Source organism: Gallus gallus, chromosome 3 (genome assembly GCF_016699485.2).
Source record: "Gallus gallus isolate bGalGal1 chromosome 3, bGalGal1.mat.broiler.GRCg7b, whole genome shotgun sequence".
Classification (NCBI taxonomy): domain Eukaryota; kingdom Metazoa; phylum Chordata; class Aves; order Galliformes; family Phasianidae; genus Gallus; species Gallus gallus.
This window is the reverse complement of record NC_052534.1, coordinates 96448280-96464053: the sequence shown is the minus strand read 5'-3', so window position 1 is coordinate 96464053 and position 15774 is coordinate 96448280. Positions and strand designations below refer to the sequence as shown.

The 15774-nt window shown below is 49.5% G+C and overlaps 1 protein-coding gene and 1 long non-coding RNA gene across 12 annotated transcripts in view; one reads left to right on the top strand and one right to left on the bottom strand.

The window, feature by feature from the left end:
• Positions 1-258: 258 nt before the first annotated feature.
• The window catches only part of HPCAL1 (hippocalcin like 1), a 51966-nt gene continuing 36450 nt past the window's right edge, over positions 259-15774 (bottom strand). For all 11 annotated transcript variants that reach the window (NM_205234.2, XM_015276026.4, XM_025148553.3 and 8 more), the window contains 3 exons: positions 3858-4260; positions 2545-2650; positions 259-1480 (listed from right to left, as the gene is read on the bottom strand). In NM_205234.2, coding sequence (NP_990565.1) covers positions 1383-1480; positions 2545-2650; positions 3858-4235 — 582 coding nt within the window. In that variant the 5' untranslated portion in view covers positions 4236-4260 and the 3' untranslated portion in view covers positions 259-1382. The remainder of the gene's footprint in view (positions 1481-2544; positions 2651-3857; positions 4261-15774) is intronic.
• On the top strand, positions 7086-10263 carry LOC121110477. Its single transcript, XR_005858984.2, has 2 exons — positions 7086-7219; positions 9325-10263. It is a non-coding gene; the product is annotated as an uncharacterized LOC121110477 (long non-coding RNA).

Below are 15774 nucleotides of genomic sequence, written 5' to 3'. Positions count from 1 at the left end.
ATTTCTAGGGGAAAAGGTAATGAACGTGCACTTCATGAAAGTCATGAACGTGCATGAACGTGCTTCCCACATGCTTCATGGCAGCACTGGCATAAGCCTAAGCACAACCTACCAACACATTCCCACTTGGATATTGCAAACATCTCTCCTCTCTACTTAACAGCAAGAGTCAATGCGGCAAGATGTGACCTGCACAGGGCAGGACAGGGAGTTGGGCTCCCTCAACCACACGACTCGGGTGAAAAGAAGACAGGGACGGACAAGAAAAGTAGTCTTTTATTTCAATGAATATTTCTTGGCATTAGGCAGATATTAAATAACACTGGAATGCACGAGACTATTGAACGTATCGACAGCGAGGGGAGAGGCGCAGCGAGGTGGAGGACAGCGGTGCGACTCACGTCACCTCAGGTCACTCGAAGCCACTGGACGCAGCGACCACCAGAACGTAGGACTCCACTGAGAGATACAACATGAGGGTTTGCTCCTTTCGGGTCTCCCGTTAATACAGAAACGCCGGGACGATCGACAGTCAAAATGAACAAATATTTGCATTCGGGAATTAAACAGAGTGAAATACCCACAAACTGCTACTCATGCATTTCTTCTGGAACAGCAATTTGCTAATGCATAAATACCACAGAAAGAAAACAATCATCTCCAAGATTGGAATAAATCACGGACAACTAGAAGAAACAAAGCTGGAGTCTATTTTATGCCTTAAATAGATGACCTAAATATTTAAAATTTTACTTCACCATATATATATAATTTATATATATATATTAAAAGAAAGTAAAGACCATTAGATAAGTGCAAGCAATTTTCCTCAGAAAGAAAACTGGAACCATGCCCAGGAAAAGCTGCTTTTTTGTGTTTTTTTTTGTTTTCTTTTTTTTTTTCTGTTTTTTTTGTTTGTTTGTTTGTTTGTTTGTTTTTTAATTTGAACTTTCTACTCTGTGCAGTCCACGTTTCTTCTCACATAGTCACTTCTGAAGCGAAATAAGTTACCTGCCACCTGCTACGCTGGGCCAAAGTCCTACCTAGCGTCCTCCCGAGCCTGTGGGGCACCCCCTTCCCTGCAGCCGGAGTGAAGGGGACACCCCAGCGGCGGTCCAGCTCTTTGCATCTGCATGTCAACACCTTTCAGTTACCCTTACACGTGCGGAGTGAATCAAAACATTACGGGAAAGCAGAAATGGAGCTGCCGAAGGAGAGCTGCACTGGTGTTAGTGAGGGGCGAGGGCTGTTTCACTCAGACACACACAATCTGGCAATGGTATCTTATCCACTAACTGTTGAGGAATGATTGAGAAGGCATCCATTTGCGAGCAAAGCTTGAAAGACAAGCTGAGATTCTCCTTGCAAACTGTCCACTCCCATCAGAATTGGCTCGCGCTGCTGGGGTCGCACTGTAACAACCTCACGATGGAGGGGTCGCTCTTGGCACCTTTGATGAACTCCTCCAGGGACAGCTTGCCTTCAAAGGAGGAAATGCAAAACAGAAAAGAAGTCATTCATCGCTGCCACTCGCTGCAGCTTAATACAAGCCCTCTGCACACCAGCAGCACGCATATATCTAATCTATTGCAAATGCATCCAGGGGAATTTAGCACGATGCACGGCAGCCAAATCCTGCTCAAGCCCTTAAGCCTGGATGCATCTTTCCTCCGCAGAACAATCCCGTGTAAAAATGGTCATTTCTTACTTAAAAAGGCACGGCCAAAACAAACATCAAACCGACCACTCTAATGTCATCAGCAGTTTGCACGGAGCTGGGCCACACAAATAACAGAAGCATGAGGCTCGGTACCTGACTGTGTGTGCTTTGAATAGGATGCTCCTATTGCTATCATGTTTTAACCTGGACGTCCCAAATCTCTGCTTCGCACAGCTGGGGGTGAGCAGTGAAGCCCTGCTGTCCCTGTAGCCCCTCACCTCCCTCCCACTCCCACAGGGCTCTTCCATTTGAGACACTGAGGCATGACCCATTCACGAAGGACACCCATTTCATGGCCCACTGTGCCACCATAGGCCATGAGGCACAGATGCATGGTGCTGGTGTCACCAGCTGGGAGCACAGGTTCCCAGCAGGGTGCTCTCAGCCCATTGCAGGAATGGGGAAAGGTCCCCATTTGGGTGCAGCACCCGAGCCAGGTGAAGCTACCCAAGAGCTGAAGAAGCCATGGCAGGCGTCCATCCTAGCTTCAGGCTAATATCACCAAAAGAAGTGCTTTCTGAAGAGCACTCATGACTATCAGGAAGTTTCTAAGTGTTTCCCTTTCTCTGCAATACTTTAAAGCAACGTGCAAAGGAGAAGCTGCCAGCAACGTTCTTGCTGAAGTCAAGGGTTAAACACAGAAGAAATGGGAATGTGCCCTGGGGCTGTGGCAGCAGACACCAAAACCCGGCCATAAAATGCTCTGAAATAAAAAATGGCCTTTCTAGACATAAAGCCACATTTTACAGGTCTCCTCAGCACTAGAGCTAAATCCTCACGCCCACCAAGCATCACTCCCTTGGGCAGGATGAAGGGGATCGTACCGTCATTGTTTGTGTCCATCTGTCTGAAGATCTTGTCTGTTCGCTTCTCTGGAGTGGATTCGTCTTCTGGCATTTTCATTACTGATGAAACCATTTTGTAGATTGCCTGCGTATTAAAAAAAAAAAAAACAACAGAAAGATATAGGAAGAACACGACCCGAGCTGCAAAGCTTCAGCACTGAGAAAAATCATTTAAGCCTGCAGCAATAAAAAGGCAGCTGACCCCGTCAGGCAGCTGCGGGACCTCATAAACCAAAACAAATAGGAATTTCTGACTGCAGACCCTTTTTTTTTTTTTTTTTGCTTTTCTTTCCTGTCTTCATTCGCACTTCAAAGAAGCGCCCACGCTGCTGGGTGAGCTGCAGAGAAAATCAGGGTTCAGATTCATGTACAAGGAGGTCTGAGCCAGGATACAGGAGTGAAGCGCCAGTGTGAGAATCTGCCTCCTACAAGGGGCTGAGGGAGGCTGCTGCTCGTCCACATTCATTTTCAGACTTATACAAAGGCGCATAAAGGGGGGACCTCTTCCCCCAGTTGAAACGCACTGGGGACACCAAGCGTGGCGCTGGTTTGGATGCAGTTAGGGGCTGAACCACGGGGTCACAGAGTGGTTGGGTGGGCAGGACTTCTGGGTCCATCTGCTCCCAGCCCTGCTTATGCAGGGACAGCCAGAGCAGGGCGCCCAGCACCGTGGCTCTGCGATGGGACTCGGTAGGTCAGGTGGGTGGTTGGACTCGATGGTCTTGAAACCAGGTGATCTGATGATTCTACTCTAAGTCTGGGTGGCTTCTGAGTATCAATCAAGGAGGAAGACTCCACCACCTCTCTGGGCAACCAGCTGCAGCACTCAGCAACCCGCACAGCAAGAAGCGCTCCCTGATGTTCAGAGGTACCTTCTGTGTTTCAGGATGCTAAGCTTCCCACCATCAGGGTGGATGCCACTGACCTGGGACCCAGCCTTCAGGGGACGAGAACATGGTATGGTCTTTAATTTTGAGCTCACACTGACTCAGATTTGAAGTTTCGGAGCCTACGGTATTGAACTCGAGGTCTATCAGGAGAGTAAAATTTGCATTTAGGTCTTTCTGACCCCATCAAAACCCCACTGAGGAATCTCTAGGGAGCGCTGCGAGACTTTGGCCGCCACCCCGTTGCACAGAGCTGCATCCATCTCTTGGGACCTTTGCTCATTTGCACCTCACAGGTCCCAAGCCACTCCTTGAGAATACGATGGGTCCCAGCGCCACGCACCTTCCCCAGCCTCAAGTCTAGACGTCACAGCGACGAACATAAAACCGGAGGCAGCAGCTCACCTGCACTATTTCCAGCATCTCACCGCGGCTGATGTACCCGTTGCCATCCAGGTCGTACATGCTGAACGCCCACTTGAGCTTCTGCTCGAGCTTGCCCCGCGAGGTGACGCTGAGCGCAATGATGAATTCCCTGAAGTCGATGGTCCCGTCGCCGTTGGTGTCGAAGGTGCGGAACACGTGTTCGGCGAACTTTGATGCGTCGCCGTAAGGGAAAAAATTGGCGTAGATTTTTTTGAACTCCTCCACAGTCAAATGGCCCGTTGGGCAATCTTTTAGGAAGCCCTTGTACCACTCCTGCAGCTCGTGGTCCGTGAACTCGGTGTTCTCGCGCAGGTCCTGCAGCACTTCAGGGCGCAGCTTGCTGTTCTGCTTCCCCATCCTTGCCCAGAGCCTGGCTCAGATGCTGCCAATGAGAGAGCACCCGTGTTATCTCTGTGATACATTATCACTCCCCTAGAACAGCTTGCAGTGCCCAGGTCCAATTCTTGACCTCTACTCCTCCAAAACTGCTGATCTGCTGCAATGACTGAGCAGGAACCGGTAGGGACAGCAATGGGAGTGAAGGAGCCCAAACAGAGGGCGGTGAGGCCCTGGCACAGCTGCCCACAGAGCTGTGGGTGCCCCATCTCTACAGGGTTGGGTGGGCCCTGGGCATCCTGAGCTGGTGGGGGGCAGCCAGCCCATGGCAGGGGTTGGGTAGGTAGGCTGTGAGGTTCCTTCCAACTCAACCACTTATTCTATAAGCTCAGTATTCCCTACCATGGGCAAAAAGTTGTGAACCACCTTTTGTTCTGTCAAAAAGTGTAACAGTGCACAATAACCAAAGCAGTGTTGCCACTGCCCTGCCTTGCATCCCCGTCACGCTTATCCAGAGCCAAAAGAGCAAATGCTGTGCAGCATGGCATGTAGACATCAACACCATGAAATGTACCGGGGCTGAGCAATTCCCAGAGGTAAACATCCCAGGCATGCATAAGAACCTACAAAAATGTTAAAGGTCAGCAAAAAAATACGGGGCTGTGCAGCAGAGAGCTTTTCAACAGCTGAATTTAACCTCATTTTATTTGCATTCCACTTATTTTGTGTGTTGCCTCAGCGATGTACAAAATCCACATCCTGCCCTGTGGCTGAATGCTTGGAGGCAGAACCCAGCTCAATGCAGCAAGCTCTGCTATCCTTGGCACATCTCTTTACCATAAAAGCTGTGTTTCAGCCATGAAACCCTACTTCTGCCCAGTGCATGGCAGCTTTCTGCAGGTCCCTGTGTGGCTCTGCTTGCTGGAACTTGATGGCCAAAGGAGGTTTGGAAACGTTTAGTGCCATTGCTGTCCTCTTCCCTTACAAAGGGAGGTCCCTCAACAGCAGGAGCCTGGTTGTTAGAGTCAATGCTTCTAATAGCAGTAAGATGTGGCCTGTTCTTTGGATGGATGCTCATTTAATCTCAGCCTCAGAAGCTTTATATCCCCGTCATCTTTGCATTCAACGAATTACAGGTTATTTCAACCCTTCCTCCTCTTTTGGATAATTTTATGTCAGAAAAGTAACGTGCAGTGATCTAAACACCACCCTTTTTGCATATGAGCCTTCTGAAAGGCTTCATAATGTGCTCAACCCAAACGTAACCCCGCCGTTGCTGTAACCAATTTGTGAAGAATAATTAAACAACCGACGCTAACATTAATTCATTACAGCACATCTCAAAGCCACCTTTGCTGTGCACTGTGTTTCAGGTAGCTCCTCCAAAATGCAACGCCTAAATGCCTCACTAATCATGGTAGGAGGCCCGTGGTGCTGGCACCCCACTGACGTTTCATTCGATTGCTTTCAGCAGATCACTCATTGGCTGATTTAGCTGCGAGAGCACTCGGAGGATGGCTGCTAATGGATAGTGCAGGGAGAGGGCTCGGGATGCTCAGGTCAGTGCTGTGATGAGGGCTGTGGGTGGTTGGGATGTTTGCATGCTGTTGTTCTTTTAAAGAGCCTGTGTTATCTCAATCCCTTGCCTTGGGGCCGGTTGTACTCACTGACGTGTGGTGGGAGAGGCTGCTGCTCACACCAGGACCAGGCTGGCTTTTTCACTGCAGTCTCTTTGGCCTGAGCTCCTGAAGGGATGTTCCCAGGGCATCAGTTAAGGCTGCAAGAGGAATGGCTCCTTAAAGAGGCACTTTCTTGTGCAAAACTCCTTGGGTACAGATATAGCATTAATAAGACCTGAAATGCCTGAATGTGGGACAGTAGTGATCTTTAGCAGAGGAAGTGCACAGTGCGCACGATAAATACTCTGTGTTACCTGAGCTACGTGCTTTGCAGGGAGAAAACTAGCACCATTTGCGTCACAGAACAGAACTGAGATTCACAATGGTTCCAAACCTGCAGCATGGGGCTAAGGGAGCCCAGTGCCAAGGAGCAGTGTAAGGCAGGCAGCCAGTGCTGCTCCACTGCTCTGAGGTGGGCTGAAATGCAAGAAGGGCTCCCACAAGGGTGGAAGACTTCTTATTAAAACAGCCAAAGCATCGGATCTGTCACTGATGCCCTGGGGTGCAGAAGAGGAGACAAAAGGATTAGCCCACAGGGATACTGCGAGCATTTTGTTAACAGAGGCTCTGCTTGGAAATGTTATTTTGCAGCAGTGGTGGCAAAGACTGGCACAGGTTCCAGAGAGGCTGTGGGGTCTCCTCCTTGGAGATCTCCAAAAGACCTGGCCATGGTGCTGGGCACCTTGCTCTGAGTGTCCCTGCCTATGGGAGGTAGGATAAGATGATCTCCAGAGGTCCTCACCAACCTCAGCCAGCCTGTGCCTGTATCACAGCCTCTGCATCCCATTCCCTGCAGCCAGGTGCAGATGGCAGCCACAGAGATGTGCTCCAGGGGGCAACTGAGCAACAGCCACACCTCAAAAACGCAGCTGGCTCTGAGGCTGGTTTTTATTGCAGCTTGATCCTTGTATGAAAATAAATAAATAAGGGGTGGGAAGCCCAAAAAAAAGCTGCAGTCCCTTCCACCCAGGAAGGTCAAATAGCAAATAGTGCTGCAAAGCAGGACTATAAAGATGGCCCATAACGAGCACGCTTTGCTGGGAGATGGGCATCAGGTCTGACCTGGGCTGCAAGGAGAAATGGCCAATTACACAGGCCTGGGGAAGATAATGGACTCTGCAGTGAAGAGCAGATTCTCTTACATGGTTTAATGGCAATGTCTTCAGCAATGAACACTGCACCAGAGAAGCCACAGGATACACAAGTACACTGCTATAGATACCGGGTCTGTGTGAACCTCTATGGCACGGCAGCATCCTCATCCTCAAAAGTGACACCTCGTGATGAAGTTAACAGCAACAAGGAGCTTCTCCGCATCTCTCAGAGGTAATAAAAGAACCAGCTGGACAAATTCAGCCCTAATGCTAAGTATCCCCTGCAGCCTTCAGAGCAGGGAGGCGAGCCCTGGCTTCAGGTTCTTCTGCACACAGACAGAGCAAAGCGAAACCCGGCAAGTCCAGAGCAAACAACGCAAACACATAAATGGGCTCTTTCTCTTCTTCACGTTCAAGGATTAACCACGCTTTGATTTCATACTGCTTACCTGAAACTTGTTGTCAAGTTGGGGAGCTGAACAAGGAGTCCCTTCCAACTCTACGAATTCCATGATTTTATGATTCTAAGTTAAACTTTTTTTCAAGAGCTTACTAAAAAAAGTGCTTGGAAGGAAGTGATTCCCACCTGTGCCAGCCACAGTCTCTTGCAGAGAACTGGGAATCATTTCAGTGCATACACTGAGCACCATGCAGAAAAATGCAGTGATGTCCCCAGGGCTACATTCCTGGGAAAGCTGCATCATAAACATGCACTCGTGCACCAGTAAAGTCCCATAAAAATCCCAATTCTATGCTTGGGAATGATCAACAGGTGTAGCTGAGCACCCATGCCCAGCTCTCCAAAGAAAGACAGAATTACACAGCTCCAATCCTGCCAAGAGGGATGTGAGAGGAATGCCCCAAGATGGCACATCAATTTCACGGAGCCAAACGCAATGGCTGAAACCTTAGAAATTCACTTACAGGGCTCTGGATTCCTCCTATTTAGCACTTTCCTCAGGACTGTATTGCTGATTAACTTGGGAAATGAATCAGTCTGTGGGCACCGAGCACTGATGCACAGAGCTGAGAGCTATTTGGGGTGCAAGGCTGCATCCTGCAGTTTGACTGTGGGGCTTCCCCAGCCCCATCGCCCTGCCAGCCTTCCCAAACCCACCTTGAATGCACCAACTGCTGCAAATGAGGAAAACAGGGCTGTGGAGACCTGCACAAGGGCCAGAAAATCTGACAGCTCCTCAGGGAGCTCTCTACAACATTTTCCAACTCAGAGAGGAGAGCTTATTACTGTAAAGGGCAAATATTCCCAATGCAATAAGAAAAGCATAGAAATATTTTGAGCAAATTAGGAAATTAGGTTAATTTGGGTGGGAGCAGATCAGGCAGGGACGCAGCCTGTCATTTGAGACAGGAAAAGCAAACCATGAGTGGATGTTCCTCATCTCCTCCCTTTGCCCTTTTCTTATTTTTTAATGAAAGCAAGGGAGAAGCAGGCAGCCTCATTCTGCCACTGGATGCCGTGCAGTGCTGGCAAGGCTTAAATAAAGAAGTTTGGTTTGTTTACACAGTATTATACAGCAAGGAAAACATGCCAGCACAATGTCTTAGTGCACAAGGTCTTTTTTCCAAGCCGGTTGGGTTGCACGAGGAAAAGCCCACGTCATGTTAATTCAAGGCACTACTGTGATATGTGATTTCAAGTAATCTTCCGTGAGTGCAAACCACAGAAACACTGTGCGGTTCCCAAAGGTCAGGGGGAAGGAAAGGACAGAAAGCAGCCCAGGTTCAGCCTGGAGAAGAGAAGGCTCCAGGGAGACCTCACTGCAGCCTTCCAGTATGTGAAGGGAGCTTATAAGCAGGAGGGAGACTGACTTCTTACATGGTCTGATAGTGATAGGACAAGGGGGAACGGCTTTAGGCTAAAGGAGGGGAGACTTAGGTTAGATGTTAGGAGAGACTGCTTTGCTCAGAGGGCGGTGAGGTCCTGGCACAGCTGCCCAGAGAGCTGCAGGTGCCCCATCCCTGCAGATGCTCAGGGCTGGGTTGGGTGGGCAGTGGGCAGCCTGAGCCGGTGGGGCTGAGAGGTCCCTTCAAACCCAACCACTCAGTGATTCTGTGATTCAGTTTTATTACATCTGAGATTTCAGGAACAAAAAACTGAGCAGTGCCCTGCTACAGTCACACAGAGGCAACAGATTGGTCTCTTTTCCCCTTCTGCTGCGCTGAGCCACCATCACAAAGTCCCTAAAGCACTACAGGATGTTCAGTGGCCTACTGACTTCTTAAAAGTCATGTCTGCTCGCACTAAAGGATACACATCTACTCATTTGAGCAACAAATGCCACCTTCCCACTTTTTACGTATCTGTCTTCTCTGCAGAATAATCACAGCCTTGGGGGAAAGGAAACTGAACCAAATTCCTTCTTCTGCATCACAAGAATTACTGAAATGTGGCAGCATGAAGCGCCAACCAACCGCAGCTGAGCAAAGCCCACAGCACCAGCGCCATTCACGTGGGGAAGATGAAGAGTTTGGGGACAGTGATGCTTGCAGAAGAGACAGTGACAGCCGATGAGCAGCCCTCAGAGGCTGGGCTGTGAGACCGTTATCACTGCTAATAATGCCTAAGTGGAAAAGCAAAATGAGATCTGACATCATTGTTTTCCCAGCTGCACGGATGGGGCTGAGAATGGGGGCTCTGAGGGACCAGGGGATCCCAGGGCAGCTACTGGAGCTGTTTTTGGCATGGAGGAGGGCTGGGATGGTTTTGAAAGACTGGTGAGAAACTGAGGGGGAAAAGGAAGCCTTACTTAACAGAGGTGTGCTCAGCAAGAAGATGATAAAAAATGGGGCTTTGGAGGTACGCCAACCAGCTACCTCAAACAAAAATTGAGCTGGAATTTGTTTAGATGCTTAATGAGCCACCAAGGGAAAAAGAAAAGAGGAAGATCGCTTGCCCCTACCATTTTCATTGACCAAACACACAGTTGCTGCTAACAGCTCCTACTGCTACTCAGTATTTTGCTGCCCAAGTCTCAAACCGAACAGAACCACGTCCCTCTGTTTTACTCCCCAAGCTCTCTACACAAACCTTCTCTGCAGCGCTGCTTGTTTTTACATATCACCATTTTAGTAAAGGACAGGAGCCACCACTTAATTCACCTGCAGAAATAGATTTCACCACACCACAAACCAAATTCTTCTCAAACCCCTGCTTCCTTTCCCCTTCGGTGAAGCTACTAATGACAGTAATCTAACTGCTTCACACCTTTATTTTCCTGTCTGCTGAATGAAATAAATGCCTAAGTTGAAAACCTATGAGCAAACAGTGTTTCACACTATTTTCTCTTTCTGCACAGGTGTAGGAAACCCAGTAAAACAACAGCTCTGTAAAGTATCTGTGTAAGAAGAGCATCCCACCAATATGGTGGTGCTGGAAACCAGCCCAAGCTCTGCACTGGAGGAGGGCATTGCTCAGTCTTCGTGCAGGTGGCTGTGCTAATGTCAGATTTTGTTTTTTATAAGCAAGGAGCCAGAAGGCAAGAGATTGCTATTTCTTACAGGGAAGCCACATAGCCAGCACCCCGCATGGAGGAAAGGGCAGTGCCACGCGGGGAGCTGCATGCACAGGTCAGGGTCAGCACAACCTTCGTGCCTTGAGGCCACAGCATCAGCACCTTGTACTGATACCAGATTGCAGGGGACAGCTGCAGACACATCCAGGCGCATGATGACATTTTTAGGGGGACAAAGAGCAGCTGTGGGACGATCTATTCCCTCCTCCGGCATTTCTGTGCTGCGTTCAATACTCGAACGCAACTCATCTCAGGAGCAAAGCGTGCCATCCCCAGCCCAGCCATCACTTTTCTCATTAACCTCCACCCCAGGGCTCTATCTCAGCAATACCCACAACAAATGTGCTTTCCCGAGCACTGCAGGGAGGGCTGCCTGGAGCTGCATCTGTCAGCAGGCTGCACAAGACGGCAAGTGGAAAATCAAATCTAACTGAATTTATTTCTAAGTGATGCCAGCGGTGGCCAAATGGGTGTATTTTCTTCCCTAAGTGGGTACGGTGGCAGAAAGGAGATGAGCTGGGTTTGAGGCAGGAAGCCCCCAACAGGCATGAAATGAGGAGAGCTGACCTCCCCTTGAGACCACACATAGGGCACAGCCTGGCCCTGTCATCTCAGTGCCGCATCAGTGAAGGGCTTGGCTGGAAAAACAGGAAAACGGTGTCTTCTCTGAATGGTTATGTGGATGGTGGACATTCCTGGGGGGGAGAAAAAACCCCACTCCTGACACCACCTTAAGATCTCACTTTCAGATAGTGCTATCTTTATGAACTTTGTTTTAGCGAAGGAAAAAGAACGCAACCAGGAAGGCTTTACCGTGCCAGGCTGTGGGCAGATAAGGTGTTCAAGGAACGTTTGGACATTGTGTTGAGGGACATGGCTTAGTGAGAACCATTGGTGATGGGTGAATGGTTGGACTGGGTGATCCTGTGGGTCTTTTCCAACCTTAGCGATTCTATGATTCTATGATTCTATGGTCTTCTGGGTCCGTCTGTGTCAAGGTACTGCCACTGCTGACCTCTGAGTGTCCAAGCACTGCCCTCAGCTGCTCTTTTCTCTTTTCCTTTATCATTCCGGTCACTGAAGAAAGTCCAGGCTGTGCCTGGTATCAACCACTGGGCAGCCCCGCTTCTAACAAGGCAACAGAAAACCCCACAAAACTCAACATGTTACCCATTTCTCACCCTACACAAACCGAGATCCATGCTAACCACCAGGCTCACTTTTTTTTTTTAATATCCCTTTCCCAAGGATGACATAACTGTTTTGCTGGAAACCTGCAGCGACTTTTCTGCACGGGGAGAAGGAATCCCATGTGAGAAACCATGTCAACAAGACCTTTCCGTCAGCGGCCCGTTTGCACAACACCAATGCAGTAATTTATCATTCAGTTTCTTCCTCTACGGAGAAACAGGAAAAGAAGTGTTTAAAGGTGGTGATTGAAAGGAGGGGTACACTGATGGAGGACAAGGTGCTAAGTGAAAGATTCTGGTTCTGTGCTCTCCCAGCATGTGCCGACATCACTTTTCAGCACTCATGGAGAAGGCCTCTTCCCTTAGCCTTGGAGCCCATGAAGCACACTTTGTTTGTATGATGCTCGCTAAAAAGGGAACCTCCACGGCCAGGGGAGCCAGCTTCAAAGCTGCTGGAAATAGTTGGCGCCACATAAGAATAGGCAATACCTTAAAAGCATTTCAGATGAATATGAATATTTTACTTCAGCTTCTTAACCCTCTATCGCAGAGAAGACTGAACACGGCTTGTCAAGTTCATCTGGAGACCTCCCTGTCCCCTCCAGACTCACAGCTACAACAAAAGCAGCAGTAAACATCCATGGTGCTCCCTGAGGAAGGCCAGCCGCTGTACTTCCTCTCTGCAACACCGGTGTCTCCAATTGCTGAAGCAGTGGCAAGGCAAGAGCAAACAGATGGACGTTTCTTCTGATTCTCCAGCCCGTGCCTCCACTCTTGGGCATTTTGGTGCAGCAGTACTTTGTTTTGGAAAAGGAAAGGAGACCCAGCTAAGGATGACCCTGCCAAACAATAGCGCACTGCCCCGGGGTTTGGAGTGGCTCCAAGCAGGGTGGGGACTGCAAGGAAGCAGACAAAAGCGTCCGCAGAGTCTGGATAGAGATCAACGTGGAGGAAGTGCTTCCTACATCCTACAGCCCACAGCTTTAAATAGCATTGCTCCAGGGTGCTGCTGAACACCAAAAGGGTTGCCTTCGAAAGAAATGGCAGAGTCCCAGCACCACTCTTCCTTGGAGCTATCCAAAAGCCCCTGGACATGGTGTTGGGCACCCTGCTCTGGGTGTCCCTGCTGGAGCAGGGCTGGGTCTGATGGACCCGGACGTCCCTGCCAACCTCAGCCCGTCTGTGACCTTGTGATTTACCCATTTTAAATGCATGTATTCAGCTGTTACGCTTCTTGCCTGCCCTACTCTATCCTGAGCATCAGCCCCTGTGAAGGAAGCCCTGCTTGTTGTTTTCCAACACACTCGGTGTACTGGAGGAGCACAGTCTGCCTGTAAGCCCAATAGAGGAAAATCTGTGCTGCGCCTAAGTTGTTTAAATCTACATCTCAGGCGTTTGCAGTGGGCTGGATGATTTAATAATGGAAAATGAGGGAGACTAGGAAGGAAACCACAGGTTTGGAAAACAGCAGGCTAGACACATTAAGATGCAATGTGGGGAAAATATATTCCAAATTATACTCAAGAAACAAAACCGAAGACGTAGGCAGGTCAGAAAGAGCAGAGCTGCGCACACGTGCTCTCTGGTAAGGAATGGCACTACTTTGAAATGGTATTGAACAAACAAACTTCAGCTTCCTGGAGGAAAAAATTAGTTCATGAATGGCTCTGCACAAAGCAATTACCCACTGGCTTGAAACAGACGTCTGTGGTTTCAACCTGCCGAGATAGCCATCGAAACTGCACTTGTTCCAAAACTGCAAGAGATTAAGAGATCGGCTCCTCCCTGCTTTTACAAGGGAGTGAGGGAGCCCAAACTATTTGTCATAGCAATTATCTGCCAGGTTCTGGGTTCAATGGACAACAAAATGTGCCCGGTAAATGTACAGCTGTTATAAAGCTGCCAGCTTATCTCTAGTAATTCATATTAAGGCAATACTGTGAGCACTCAGCTGAGAAGCAGCTGAAATCAGACAAAGGACAGCAAGGAGCAGCCCATGGCAACGCCAAATTCATGGCTGGGGTGAGTGGCATGGAGGTGCCCGAGTGCCAATGGCTTCCATACGGTGCTATGTGGTATCCTGCAGTACAGTGTTTTAATAGTCCTAAGGGCGAGCTGCCCTATTACAAACACCGTAACACTGAGGAGCTCAGAGAGCATCACTCTCACACCACTGTTCCCCACATGCCCTTCCTGACTGGCTCCCCATCCCCTCCCAGACATGTGTTTTCCTTTCTCTGTGCCTCTGGCCACCAGGACCACCCGCACCATCTGGGACGGGGCCTTGCCCCTGCTTGCACAGTGACACTGTGTTCCCTTATCTGTGCTGGGAACACATCCAAGAAGGGGATTTGTCTTTTCCAGGACTGCTTCGGGTCAATCTGTGTTTGGCTGTACCAAGGCTGCTCCCCACGGAGCATCCTCTCCCCTCCTTACAGATAAGGGTGCATTAATGCAGTGGCACAGAGCTCCCTTGAATCCCGTGCCATTTCCCTGACCTCCACCCCAGGGCTCATCAGCTGTTGAAACCACATCCCGACTTTCTTTTATGTTAATGACAAATGGCAACTCTGTGGCATCAGATGCTGGCTCCTGCACTCCCAGATGCATCTACGCCGATAACCACTGAGGTCTAATGGAAGAGATGAGGAGCTCAGTGGAAAAACAACGTAAGAAAGAAATGTTCCAGCTTGCTTCTGGAACATCTCCACCAGCACAGCCATCTCCACAGCAGTGCACACAGGGAGTCGTCAGCCTCTGCTGCAAGTGATCAGGAGGGCCACGTCTGCCACCCACCCCACGCAGGCAGGCAATAGTGCTGCATTTGTTTCATAAAAAAAAAACCACCCACTCAGGCTTGTACAAAAGCAAACAAACAAACCTAACCACAGCCCTAATGATAGGAGACCACAATCGCTCTCTGTTTGCTGTTGAATTGGATACGTGTACTGGAAAACATTTTCAGCAAGTGCAGCTTCTCACATCCACGTATTTGTACTTTATACATCATCCAGCTGTTGCTTTGGTTTTTCCTTCTGAAGGGAGACTGAGATCTGGCCCAGCAGAGAGGCCAAGAGGCCATTAGGCAGAATGGTTCGCTTAGAAAATAAAAATGGCCCTTTACCAGAGCAGCGAAAGAGACAAAGGCTGCTGGAAACACACCACTGAGCACTGCCAGCAGGCTGCAGCGTGACCAGAGCTGCTGCCACAGCTCAGCAAGTGCTCACACCCTCACATAGCACAGAGCTTGAGCTCAGGAAGAGAGCAGACAGCCAAAATGTGCCCTCTGCTGCTCACCCCGTGGCTGAGTTGTGGGAGCAAAGGCACACACCCTCCCCTCGACAGAAGCAACCGCACTTCACACCCTCTGCAGGAGCACCCTCAGGTCCAACTGTTCACCAAAAACCCAGCAGCACCACCTGCATGAGGGCACCGTGCTTTGGCCAGGAGCAGCCAGAGGCCAACACAACGGCTCAGCTCTGGCGGCGATGCCTCCTGAATTAAGCTTCCAAAACCCACACGCTTGGGCGTGCTGCTTTGTAAAATGCATTGGTAGAAACAGCCCACGGTGTGGTGAGGTGCTGAGCGCCCGCTGCCTTCACTTGGGTACAGGATGCCTCAAAATCCATCCAGGCTGGCACAGGGAAGGAGCCGGGGGTGAAGAGAAGCTGCCTGATAAATGGCAACACGTAGCACAGCTGAATGCAATATCCTCTTCCCCTGCTTCAAAAGGCTGTGGACTTCTTTCCTACCATCGCCTCTCAGCTCATAACATATCATTACGCTCACCCAGACTAACAGTATTAGATGGTCGTGTCTTGAACTCGAAGAACACTTATCCCTCTCCAGATACTGGAACTCACCATCATCGAGCAGTGGTGCCAAAACCTGTTCAAGCACAACATAAATAGCAGCTACGAATCATCACAGCCTGTGGCAACCAGCAAGTACAGATTCTGGCACCTCCTCTCACAGGAATGAGCTAAATCACAACGCAGCAGCCCATGGCGAGAGCTGGCACATTGGCACAGATCACAGTCCCCATGCATGGGACAGAAACAGGC